Raw genomic sequence first — 12,119 nt, 5'->3', positions numbered from 1 at the left:
CGAATAGGGAGAAAAATGAACGAATTGGGATTATTAGAGTATCTGGCAGCCTTATAAAGTTGAATTGGATTTTAACTGCTGCTCACAACGTAGCAGATAAAAACAAAACTGTTGATGGAACCACAACACAATATTATTATTACAAAGTCGACGTTTTAGCTGGTACAAAAAACTGGAAAGTTTATAGTAACACAACAACGCAACGACGTACTATTGATAAAATGATATCATTGTACATGAACACTATAACCCTATGAACAATGATTACGATGTAGCTCTCATTTATACGAAAAAGAAGTTTGACATAACAGACACTGTTAAACCTGCGATGTTACTTGAGCCAGAGACGGAATTCGATGCCGATGCTAAGTGCGTTGTACAAGGGTGGGGATACAATAAATTAATCCGTAATGAAGACAACGTACTTCAATATTCATTCGATCAGCCAAACCACGCAAGGAAGGGATCTGTAAACATTATAAATGGCGAAAGTTGCGCGCGAACTCATGGTTTGTTCGAGTTCAATCATAATTTGCATTTTTGTTACGGCTGCAACTACGGAAATTGCAAACAAACTTCCCGTGGAGATTCCGGCACTCCGGTTGTTTGCGCTCTCAAAAAAGGGGATGACCCTTTAACCAAAGGTGTGGTGTTTGCAGTTCACGGCAGCGGGTGCGGTGACGTCAGAAAAAAATGTTTTCCCGGCGGACCGAGCTTGGGAATGGACGTCCGCAAAATTAAAAGCTGGATCGACAAAGAGGCTAACGAACCGTCTAACAGTATGTATCCGTACTTCATTGCTGGGGCAGTATTTGTTGCCACAGCAGTAAGATACTTTTATTAAAACAAAAGCAACCAAATCAGACAAATTTACGTCAGTTTCCGTATGTCGAAGTTGGTCATGTTCAATGTTAAAGTTTAAAAAATGCCATAAGTACAACAGAACTTTTGTATAAGAAAACATACTTAACTTAAAAATATGGATTGTTAAAAAGTATTATAAAACTTAATAAATAAGTGAAAAAAAAAGTATAGCATTCATTAGTTGTTTTAGATTGTAAATTAAGCTGTTATAAATAATAAAAGCATTGTAAAAACTTATCACAGTTTTAGTCTTTTGCGGGCCGAACATTTCGAATTAATGATTTACCGGATCCAGTATCTGTATCCAGCCGAATAATGAATTTTTAGATCCGAATCCGACTGGACACTCATTTTAAGTCGTGGTACAGATCTGGTCCGATTGTAATGTAAAAATCTAATATCTTAAAAGCTAGATAATACATCATTTACCAGGAATTCCTTTCTAAGGCTGTACATTTTCCTCCCTTTGTAAACCCGCGTCGGCAAAAAGCAGCCCGTGCGCTATATCCAACCCACGAAGCAAAAAACTGCGGCCCGAGAGGTACTTTTCATAAGTATACCTTTTAAAAACATTAAAAAAAAAAATTTATTGTAGAACTTTCAACTAGGTTCTTAATATACTAATACTCCTTAATAATGCACTACAAATGCTCATTTTTTCATAAAGTTGGTTAAAATTAGTACTTTTATATTAAACGCTACAAATATTTTGAAATGACTGCGGCCCGCAGCAGATTTTTCTATACAGTGCGACCTGCGAGCAAGTATTTGAAAAAGAATGGGTTCAAGTATTATAGAAAGATGCCGACCCTTGTTAAAACCCAAAGTTTTTATTGATGCCTACACTTTTAAAACTAAAAAGAAGTTAAAATAAATGCATTTCCACCATTATATGCTAAATAAAAAAATAGTAAATTAGTACTTAGAAATACTATCCATTTTTAAAGGTAATACTTTCGTTTGAGAAATAATATCTTCATTAATTACTTTCATGCTTTTCGAATACTTTAACAAAGACTAAAACACCTACTAATTTGTGAAAATTTAATTATGTTTTACAATGAAAACTAAGTTTTGGCGAATGTTCTATAAGAGAAAACAATCGTACCGTAAACCTGAAAAATTTTAATTGACTCTAGTAATTGAGGAAAAGATAGATTTATTAAAAACAAAATGACAAATAATAGTTGAACATTCAAGTGCTCGATTATAGCTTATAATTAATTTTACGTTTAAGGGTGTCTTGAAAAAAAAGTTAATGCTATTCAAATGAGCTCAAAAAAAATTTAACTGAAAGCTAAGACGTCATAAATGCTAAACATATTTGAATACTGGTGAGTAGTAAAGTAGCAGATCTCGCCATTTTGGCTAAGATCTGCCAGTGTCCTGTTTTTAGAAATATATATCCGGATCTTAACTAGGATTAGGATCAAGTTTATTGAAAACAGATGATATTTTTTATCTAAAACATGTCTACGATAAATAAATACACTAAATTTACAACGAATCGCTCAGTAAAAATAAACTGATAAACTAAAAAGCATAAAAAGTTTCAATTTTAGTGTTTATACAAGTTGTAATTGCTGTGTTTTTTAAGTTCACAGTAAGTTTTACTGTTTCTACCTAAGGCAAAAAAAGTTTTTTAATAAAAAAAGCAAAGAAGTATCAACCTCTTGCTTAATATTGGCATATGTTTACCTTTTATTTCAAAGCATGTTGGCAAAAAACGAGTTTTCAATGTTCCTATAATATATTTTCATCAAAAAAATCGAAATATTCAAATATTCACTTATTGGCTAAGAAATGATTGGGTTAGGAATGATAGTAAACCTTTATATCGTTATTATTAATAACTTAAAAATTTTGCTTTAAACTGTGAATGTAACATTAGGGTTCCCACTAAAATAAAAAAAAAAAGGACATCGATAATACATAGCAAGTTTATAGGGAAACTATAAATAAAAAAACAATGAATTTTAAACGTAAAAACATATTTTTAAGGTAAATTAAGTTAAATGTTTCATTAACTGTTTATAAGCATAACTCAATAAAAAATTTACAAAAGTTTGAGGGTTTTTGAGCTGTAATATAACTTAAATAAGCAAACTTAAGATAAATTTTAAAGAAGGGAAATTTCCATCTGCTAGATGGTACCATAAAGTAACATGGATTATACTGAGATTGTAAAGATTTTAATTAAAAAAGTTTATCAAATTGAAAGATTATTAAACTTTTTAACACGTTTTTTCACTACACGGTGTCGCTGTTTTTATTTTCAAATTTCAATCACCAAGCATAAAATGGTAATTTAAAGAAATTTCTAGAGATTTTCACATATTTTAAATTGTTTAAGAGAGCTATAGGGATTTTTCAGAATATTGCAAACTTATAAAAGTTAATAAGGAATTATAGGGATTTATACGGAGGTGGGAACACTGTTATATGTATAAAAAAAATATTTAAACATAGGAAACTAAAATAAAATAACAATCAAAGTAGGTAATTAAGTTGTCTTAATAATAGAAAAACATAACCAATGATATGTAATTAAATTACTAGTCAAATATCTGTGAGAAGCTACTAACTATCACTTATTAGTAGTGACAAGCTTAAACTGTCTTATCACAGTAGGAAAGAGTTTACAACTATCACATCACAGTAGTAAGGAGTTACAACTATCACACCACAGTAGTGATAAGTTTACAACTATCACATCACAGTAGTAAAAAGCTACAACTATCACATCACAGTAGTAAAGAGTCTACAACTATCACATAACAGTAGTAAAGAGTCTACAACTATCACATCACAGTAGTGAAAGAGTTTACAACTATCACATCACAGTAGTGAAGAGTTTACAACTATCACATCACAGTAGTGAAGAAGCTACAACTATCACATAACAGTAGTAAATAAACAAGGTATATAAATTAATTAACACAAAACATAAAATTGTATATAAAATTTATACAGTACGGTAAATCACTACAGTTCATATAAAATTTAGATAAATTAACTTTGTTAAATGGTAGAAAAAAAAATTATTCAATTGTTCTCAGTGTGTGGGTAATACCCTGTTTACAACTACCATATAATTAACTACTAGCTTAAAAAAGGATTATAATGTTTAGTTAAAATTACTTCTACAAACAAGGCCTAAAGTTTACATCTACATTCTTTGAAAGTATTGAAGTTATGAAATATTGAAATCTAAACACCATTAGTGCACTTATATTCGTAGATTTAATTAGAGTTGATTTTATGAGGTATCTTACGAGCTCGTTGCTATTTTTTAGTATAACTAATAAAAGTATTAAAAGCGTAAGAACTTTAAAACATATAAAAAAATTATAATTGCTCTTTCGTTAAAGTTTAAAAAATCATTAATTTACACAACTCTATATAAGACTTAGCACTTATTCAATGTGTTTATATGCTAAAATTTGTTAATAGTACCTAGCATACTTTTAAAATAAAAATTAACTACCTTTATAAAGTTTAAGCTATTAGTGTTAAACTGTATTTCTACCTGTATTTATTTATTTGTAGAAAAAACTACTCAAGTTTTAACACTAAATAAAATATAAAAACGAACTTAAATTTAAAATTTTGAAAATAAGAAATAAACTTAAAAAATTGTTTTATAAATAAATGTATTTTAATTAACATAAAAGTTATACTATAAACAATGTATACAGTAATAAAAAAACTAAATCATTTGTGTACACTAATTATTTATAACAACCTTATAACCAACTGTATTGCAAATATGAAATTTAAATAAAGGTCAAATTCTGACTGCTCTCACAAATTAAAAGGGTATTGACAATTCAAAAGAGTAGCTTTATCATAGTTTCCAAAACATTACAGAGTTAACAACTTTTATTTCAGAGTCGTCTATAACATGAAGAAGCAAACAACTATTAATTCACAGTAGTTATCATTATGTGATAGTTGTAAACTCGTCATGACTGTGATGTGATAGTTGTAAACTTTGTAAACTTATCACTACTGTGTTGTGATAGTTGTAAACTTATCACTGCTGTGATGTGATAGTTGTTAACTTATCACTACTGTGATGTGATAGTTGTAAACTCTTCACTACTGTGATGTGATAGTTGTAAACTCTTTCACTACTGTGATGTGATAGTTTTAAATTCTTCACTATTGTGATGTGATACTTGTAAATTTATCACTACTGTGATGTGATAGTTGTAAACTTATCACTACTGTGATGTGATAGTTGTAACTCCGTACTACTTTGATAGAAGTTGCTCCTAAATAGTGTTTTGTAAACTTCCTAATGTTATAGGCAACTGTGATATGATTGTTGTAAACACCGTAATGTTTTGAAAAATATGATAAATTATCTATTTTAAAGCGCCAATGTCTTTTTGGTTTGTGACAGGAGTCAGTATTTGACCTTAACTTAAACTACTTATTTGCATTACTTTACGGTTAGGTTGTTATATAAAATAAAAGTATACGAATCAATTGTTTTTTTCTTACGGTCTACATTGTTTATAACACTTATGTTAATTAAAATAAATAAAGCCTTTTATGTTTGTTTAAGTTCTTTTATCTTAATCGGTATGTGCTATCTATAAAATTATTTGCATAAATCTTAAAGCTAAAGCTTAAAATTAACTGACTTTATAGTAGTGTAGATAAGATAAAAACTATACAAACTTGCGCTAGACTTACAGCGTAGCTTATAGACTGTAATTTAAAGATTTTGTATATGAAAATTACATTTTTAAAGGTTAAACAATTTTTATTTACTTGCGTTAAAATTATCTAGCTTACATAAATTACAAGAAGGTCTAACTTATATATAGTTTTAACAGTTTACATTACATAGTCAAACAAAGAATAATTTCATGATTTTTAAAAACTGTGTAGTGAATCTTATACAATCGAAATAAAAAAGTTTGATTTATGTAATTGATAAAAGTATAAAATAAAAAATTATGACATAAATTGAAGTAGTATAGGTTAAAACTATATTTTATTAGAAAATTTGTTAAAATTAAAACTAAATAACTACTAAGTTTTCTTTGAGGGAAAGTTAATTATTTTCTATTACAAAACATCTTTATTGATAATTTTATAGTATATTAACATCAAAAAAATGAAATGATAACAAATTTTTACTTATAGGGTAGATTGATTGGGTTAAATATGATCTAGTTAGATAAGATTTTTTTTACAAATGATCGGGTTAGATATTATCTGGTGAGAAATGATGGGTTAGAAGTAACTGACTTAGAAATTATCTGGTTAGAAGTAATCGGGTTATATATTATTGGGTTAGAAATAATCGAGTTAGATTTTATCGGGTTAGAAATGATCGAGGCTTAGAAATGATAGTAATCCTTAAAATATGTTATTACTAATAAATTGAAAAAAAATTGCTTTAAATTGTAAATGTAACATTTAAAACGAAATCTTTTTAACATAAGAAACTAAAAAATAATAATAATCTAAATTATTTAGTAACTTGTCAATTGAAAAACATATTCGAAGATATGTAAATATATTACTTAGTTAAACAATTCCAGTTGGAAACCTTGCAAAATATTTTTTTTAAATCAAAACCAAGTTATAATAAAAAAAAAACAGTAGCAGATGTGAAAAAATATTTAACAACTTGATGGAAAAAATGGAAAACTACTGTTTTTTAATGTTCTAAAAAAATTAAAAAAGTTGTTCAATGTCTTTGCGTTTGAATGTATAAAGATAAGTAATCTATAACTTTCCTAAATCATTCAGATTGCAGAGAATAATTTATAAAAATACCCTGAATGCAAAATTTTTATCTGATAAATCTGACCCAAAATATTATCCTTATGTTAGAGTTTATTGAACGATAAAAAAAAACGCTCAAAGTATTTTGTCATAGGTATGGTGCACGAAAAACAAGGTTGCCAAAAATCCTGGAAAAATTTTAAACAACTTTTACATGTTAAGTAGTAAAGTTTCGATTAACGACACGGTGTGTCACTTTGGCACGGAGGGGCACTTTGGCACAGCGACAAAATGAGACGGTGTGCACTTTGGCACGGAGGGTCACTTTGGCACAGCGACAAAACGACACGGTACGTCACTTTAGCACGGAGGGTCACTTTGGCGCAGCGACAAAATGACACGGAGGGTCACTTTAGCACAGCGACAAAATGACACGATGGTTAATAAGGGAGGGAACGATTAGTTGTGAAACTTCAATCTTCATTGGTATGGACAACGATCTTATTTTTTTAGGAAACTTTTCGGTTTCCTGTCTTCTAACCGGTTTTGTAGAATCAGCAACAATCACATTGATTAACTTTAAAAACAAAGACCGCAGGAATTTTTGATTGTGACTTCATAAAATAAAGTGAAACACGTAATGTTACCTTCTATTGTCCATCGTCGTACTTATAAACAACATACTAATTTTTAAGCAGTAGCAAGGTGTTGGGTGTGCTTAAAGCTGTGCTTAATGAACGACAAAAAGTTGTTTGTATCAAACAACGTTCACAAAGATGCAAAAGCAGCAACTTTTTTAACAAAATACGACTGTCAAAATTAAAAGGATTTTTTTTTGATTTCTTTTGAATGGAAAAACTTGAACTTAGTTTAGTACTAGAACTTGAAACAAGTAATAAAAATTAGAAAATGAATTGCCATTTTACGACTAGAAAGATAAAAACTCATATAAACATATTTTTTTAATTTCAGCAACATTCTGATTTTAAAAATACAATCTACATTTTAAATCAATCATTCAGCACATCAAAACAATAAACTAGTAGATGTAAACTCAGACGTTAGCGAAAAAAACTTTTTTGCTGTTTTAATTCTTAATTCTAATTCGGTTCTTTTTTACGTTGTTATGCTTAAAAAAATTAATACTTGCGCTCTTTTGGCGACTTAATAGGTTGCAATTTTGAACTAAAATACTGCTTTCCCTGACGACCTACGTTAGTAGCAACATCTTCAAAAAATCATTGTGCACTTGACTTAAAAAATCGAAATTTTGCGCCTCTATGCGACTTTTGTTAGTTGCAACATATATCGTGCATTTAGAAGTAGAAGTATAATGCTCTTTCGCAAATAAAACTGTGCACCTAAGCACTAAAAATGCATAGATAAAAGTATAAGTGCAAATAACCGCAAATAAATTAGTTTTTTAGCAAAACATTCCCTACATTAAGCATCTCTTTAAATAAAACTCAATAAAGTATTAATACACACTTGTAATACAATTTTAGACTTGCTATAACAAAGTACAATTTTTCTTACTATTATAATAGTAAAACTTCGCAAAATAAAACGTTACCGCAATTGATATTGTCAAGATTTTAAACTCGTTAAAAAATTGATTAGTAATTATCTAAATCATTTTCTCGCTGCGTTTTTTAATGGATTAGGCGTCTGATTTCTATAAGAATATTCCTAAAGCTCAGGCAACTCGTGGTCTCCAATGTCTCAATACAGATATTGGAGACCACGGGTTGCCCATGATAATTAGGTAAATAGAACATCGTTTTCACCAATTACTCCCAATTGCCCCATACTTTCAAAATGTTGTCTGTTTTATGTCAAAAGTTAAGTATTCCATGGCAATAAGTAATAAAATAATAGATGGAGAAAAGATTTCGAACAAACAAAGCGATTTTAAGAAAAGTTTTTAAGTCAAATAGTGTTATAAGACATTTCCTAAGTTCATGTTCAAGAAAGTATAAGTATAAATGTTGATGTCTTTATGTTAAAACTAGTGATGTACCGGACCCACAATTTCGGGTCCGGCCGGACCCGGATCCGGACTTTTTTTCAATTTAGAATCCGGCCGGAACCGGATCTGGACTTTTTTTTCAAATTAGAGTCCGGCCGGAACCGGATCCGGACTTTTTTTTTAAATTAGAATCCGGCCGGATCCGGATATCAGACAAAAATGGCAATATCCGGCCGGACCCGGATAGTGAGTCAGGTACATCACTAGAATAAACTAGCCTGAGTCAGAATGAGGTTTTTAAAAACTGAAAAAAAAGAACTTGAATCTAATAATATGTAGAACAGCAAGCCACAAGGTTTACAAATTTAGGTGTTATTTACAATTAAAAATCTGAAATCAAGTTCTTGAACCAAATACACTAGAAAATTACAAAATATTGAAAACTGGAACAGCTCAAACTCATTCAAAATCTAAAAGAAAACTGGCCTGAGTTTTTATAAAAAACTAAACTAGCCTGAGGCAGTCCAAGATTTTATAAAATTCCCAAAAATTTTCAAACTAGCAGGGTTGCCACTGTTTAAGTCAATAAAACTAGCTAGAGTGAGTATAAACAAGCCTGAGTTAGAATGAGGTTTTTAAAAACTGAAAAAATTACTTTAATCTAATAATCAGTAGAACAGCTAGCAAAGGTTGACAATTTGGTAGTAAAGTTATGGACTGGTTGTGGCACACTTAACTTATTTGCACTACCCATCATAATTAAATTCTACCTTATTTAATTAATATCTAACAAATACTAAATTCTTACTGAGACTACTTTCTATAATCAGACACGACAGTTTTGAGTGATGAATCTTTTAAATAAAACATAACAAGAAATACTAGCATATACAAAATTATTAATTACTTTGGTAACACTTTAAAAACTGAAAGCTATTTAAATCTATATCAAAAAACTTAAAACAAAAAACTAAAAATTAAATAAAACTTTTAGTAAACAAGAAACTGTAAAATTTTTAATAAACTATTAAACTATAAACCTGGCTTAAATATTTAAAAAATTAAACACCTGTTGATATATTCACTTTTAAAACAAAACACTACTTACAATAAGCATTCACAAAAACGTTCAAGATATTTTGTTGCTTCAAGCTACACACCAAACTAACTAACTGCTTACATATAAACTGCCTGTCATGTTCTGATGTTTTGTTGCATCAGTATTTAGTTTGAAACATTTCGTCATATGATTCTCATTGGCACATACATTCAACCGTATTAAATCTAAATATTCTCTGAGCTCAACTTTAAACAATAAATAATGCAAGTATTTATTCCAAAGTTTTCAATTTTACAATATATGTAAAGAGTTGCATTTCATGATTGTTTATTTCATAGTTTTAATGTAAACAAATGTAAATTAGTCACGTGTACAAAATGATCCAATCACGGTAGGTGTTTAATTTTAACTGACGAAAATGACTCTTATTAATTTACACTGGGTTTGTTTTTGAAAAAATACTTTTCAGTTTGCTCTTTTTTACTAACTAGATCCGGGTCCAGCCGGATCTCTGTTAGGATCCGGCCGGAACCGGACCCGGACTTTTTTTTCAAATTAGAATCCGGCCGGAACCGGACCCGGACTTTTTTTGCAAATTAAAATCCGGCCGGAACCGGATCCGGACTTTTTTTTCAAATTAGAATCCGGCCGGATCCGGATATCAAACAAAAATGGCAATATCCGGCCGGACCCGGACCCGGATAGTGAGTCCGGTACATCACTAGTTAAAACAAATATACAAAACAAATATAGACAAATAAAATCTAAAATTGTAGTTGTTTAACTGATATACTTATTACTTATTCAGTTTTTATTAAAATAAAAATATTTATAATTGAGTAGTTTATTAGACCATAAAAAAAACACAACTACAAATGTTCTATGTTACTGTAAACAATTCATTTAGTTGAAGACATGCCTACAGGTTGGACACGTTTTGTGGTCTTTAAACTAACCACGTGCACAAGTTTTGCACACATAATGGTCAACGTGGCAGTCCAAGCGGACCATTTTCGTCCCTATTTCCAGGTCACTCATACAAACAAGACATCTTTCACCTACTAACGATTCGTCTGCATCAAAGTGTTCGAATCTTTCAATTCGTTCAGGTGTCAAACCGTTCATTCGAGGACGAATAGTAGGAGCTATAGATGGAAAACCAACTCTACGCCGTCTAGTTCCTCTGCGCTGAAGAATCACTACCATACGTACAGGATCATGTTGTTCAAATACTTCATACCTAACTTCCTGCTGTACCAGCTGTGGATGATCCTGAAGATCTCCTTCAATATTTTGAACTACATATGTATTTTGTTGATCCATTTTTGTTAAACTTATATAACTAAAATAATTATTATCTGGTATACTGTTGAAAAAGTTACTTCTTAATTAAACCAAATAATTTGTTTAGAATAAAAATGAAGATTATCAATGTTTAATAAAATTCAGACATTTGTTTATTCTAAATGTTAGATAAAAGTTTAACTAACATTTATATTAAGTTTTTTTTCACAATTCAAGTTTTCATGTTAAAAAATGTATAAAAGAAGTATATAGGATACAGTGTAATGATTTGGTAAAAACTTAAAATAATTGCTGTTTTATTCTATATAACTATTATAAGAACAATAAAAACGATGTAATAAATATAACTGGGGTGTAAAGTATTAAACTTGTAAATTATTGGTGCTTAGTAAACATAATAACAACTTAGATGTAAAACAGTTTTTAATTTTTTCTGTAATTGCATGAGTTTAAAATCTAAATTTTGAGAGTTATGTATTTAAAATATTCTGCAAAATGGCAAGCTCATTAAAATTTTATAAAATTTAAATGATAGAAGGCCAAGTATTTAGTAAAACAAACAGTCTTTTCTGTAAGAATTATCCAAATACTCTATACAAAAAAGATAATATTATTAAGTGTACTGAAATTTGTTTTTTATAACTATAACCTATTTTATTTCAGCATAGTTAAATCTATATTTCTAGGTATAAAGTTTTAACTACTAATAGACTTCTCACATTTACCACCATAATTAAATTTAACTTCACTAAAATTTGATAACAATCTAGTGTTTAAAAAAAAACCTTATATACTTTGACTGAGGTAGTACTTTTAAAATTACTGTAAAAATAAAATCCAACATTTTAAAGTTTTTTTTTTTTTGACGATGAAAAGTTTATACCAGTGTTTCTACTAATATTAAAAAACATAAGTAGCCAAAGTTTTTGACAATTTCTTATAATAAGCGCAGCATAATAAGTTATAAACAATTAAAATAAGTTTTACTCAGTAGAGTTATTTATTAAATTCAGGGTTGCCGAAAAACTTGTAATCTTGTAAAAACCTGGAATTAAAAAAATTGAAAACAAATACCTAGAAAAATTGAAATAAAAAAAAAACACTAAAAAACGTCTACAACATAGAATTATAAAAAATTATAATAAGTAATATAAAAAACTTTTTATAATATAC

General features: G+C 29.1%; 1 protein-coding gene across 1 annotated transcript; it reads left to right on the top strand.

Moving 5' to 3' along the window:
- Positions 1-253: 253 nt before the first annotated feature.
- On the top strand, positions 254-844 carry LOC145836841 (transmembrane protease serine 12-like). Its single transcript, XM_082944612.1, has one exon. It carries the CDS (start codon positions 254-256, stop codon positions 842-844), a length of 591 nt encoding a protein of 196 aa, XP_082800738.1.
- Positions 845-12,119: the final 11,275 nt, after the last annotated feature.

The sequence above is a fragment of the Thalia democratica genome, chromosome 5 (assembly GCF_965202585.1).
Source record: "Thalia democratica chromosome 5, ktThaDemo2.hap1.1, whole genome shotgun sequence".
NCBI lineage: Eukaryota > Metazoa > Chordata > Thaliacea > Salpida > Salpidae > Thalia > Thalia democratica.
Note: the sequence above shows the minus strand (reverse complement) of the source record. Positions and strands in the feature narration are given on the sequence as shown.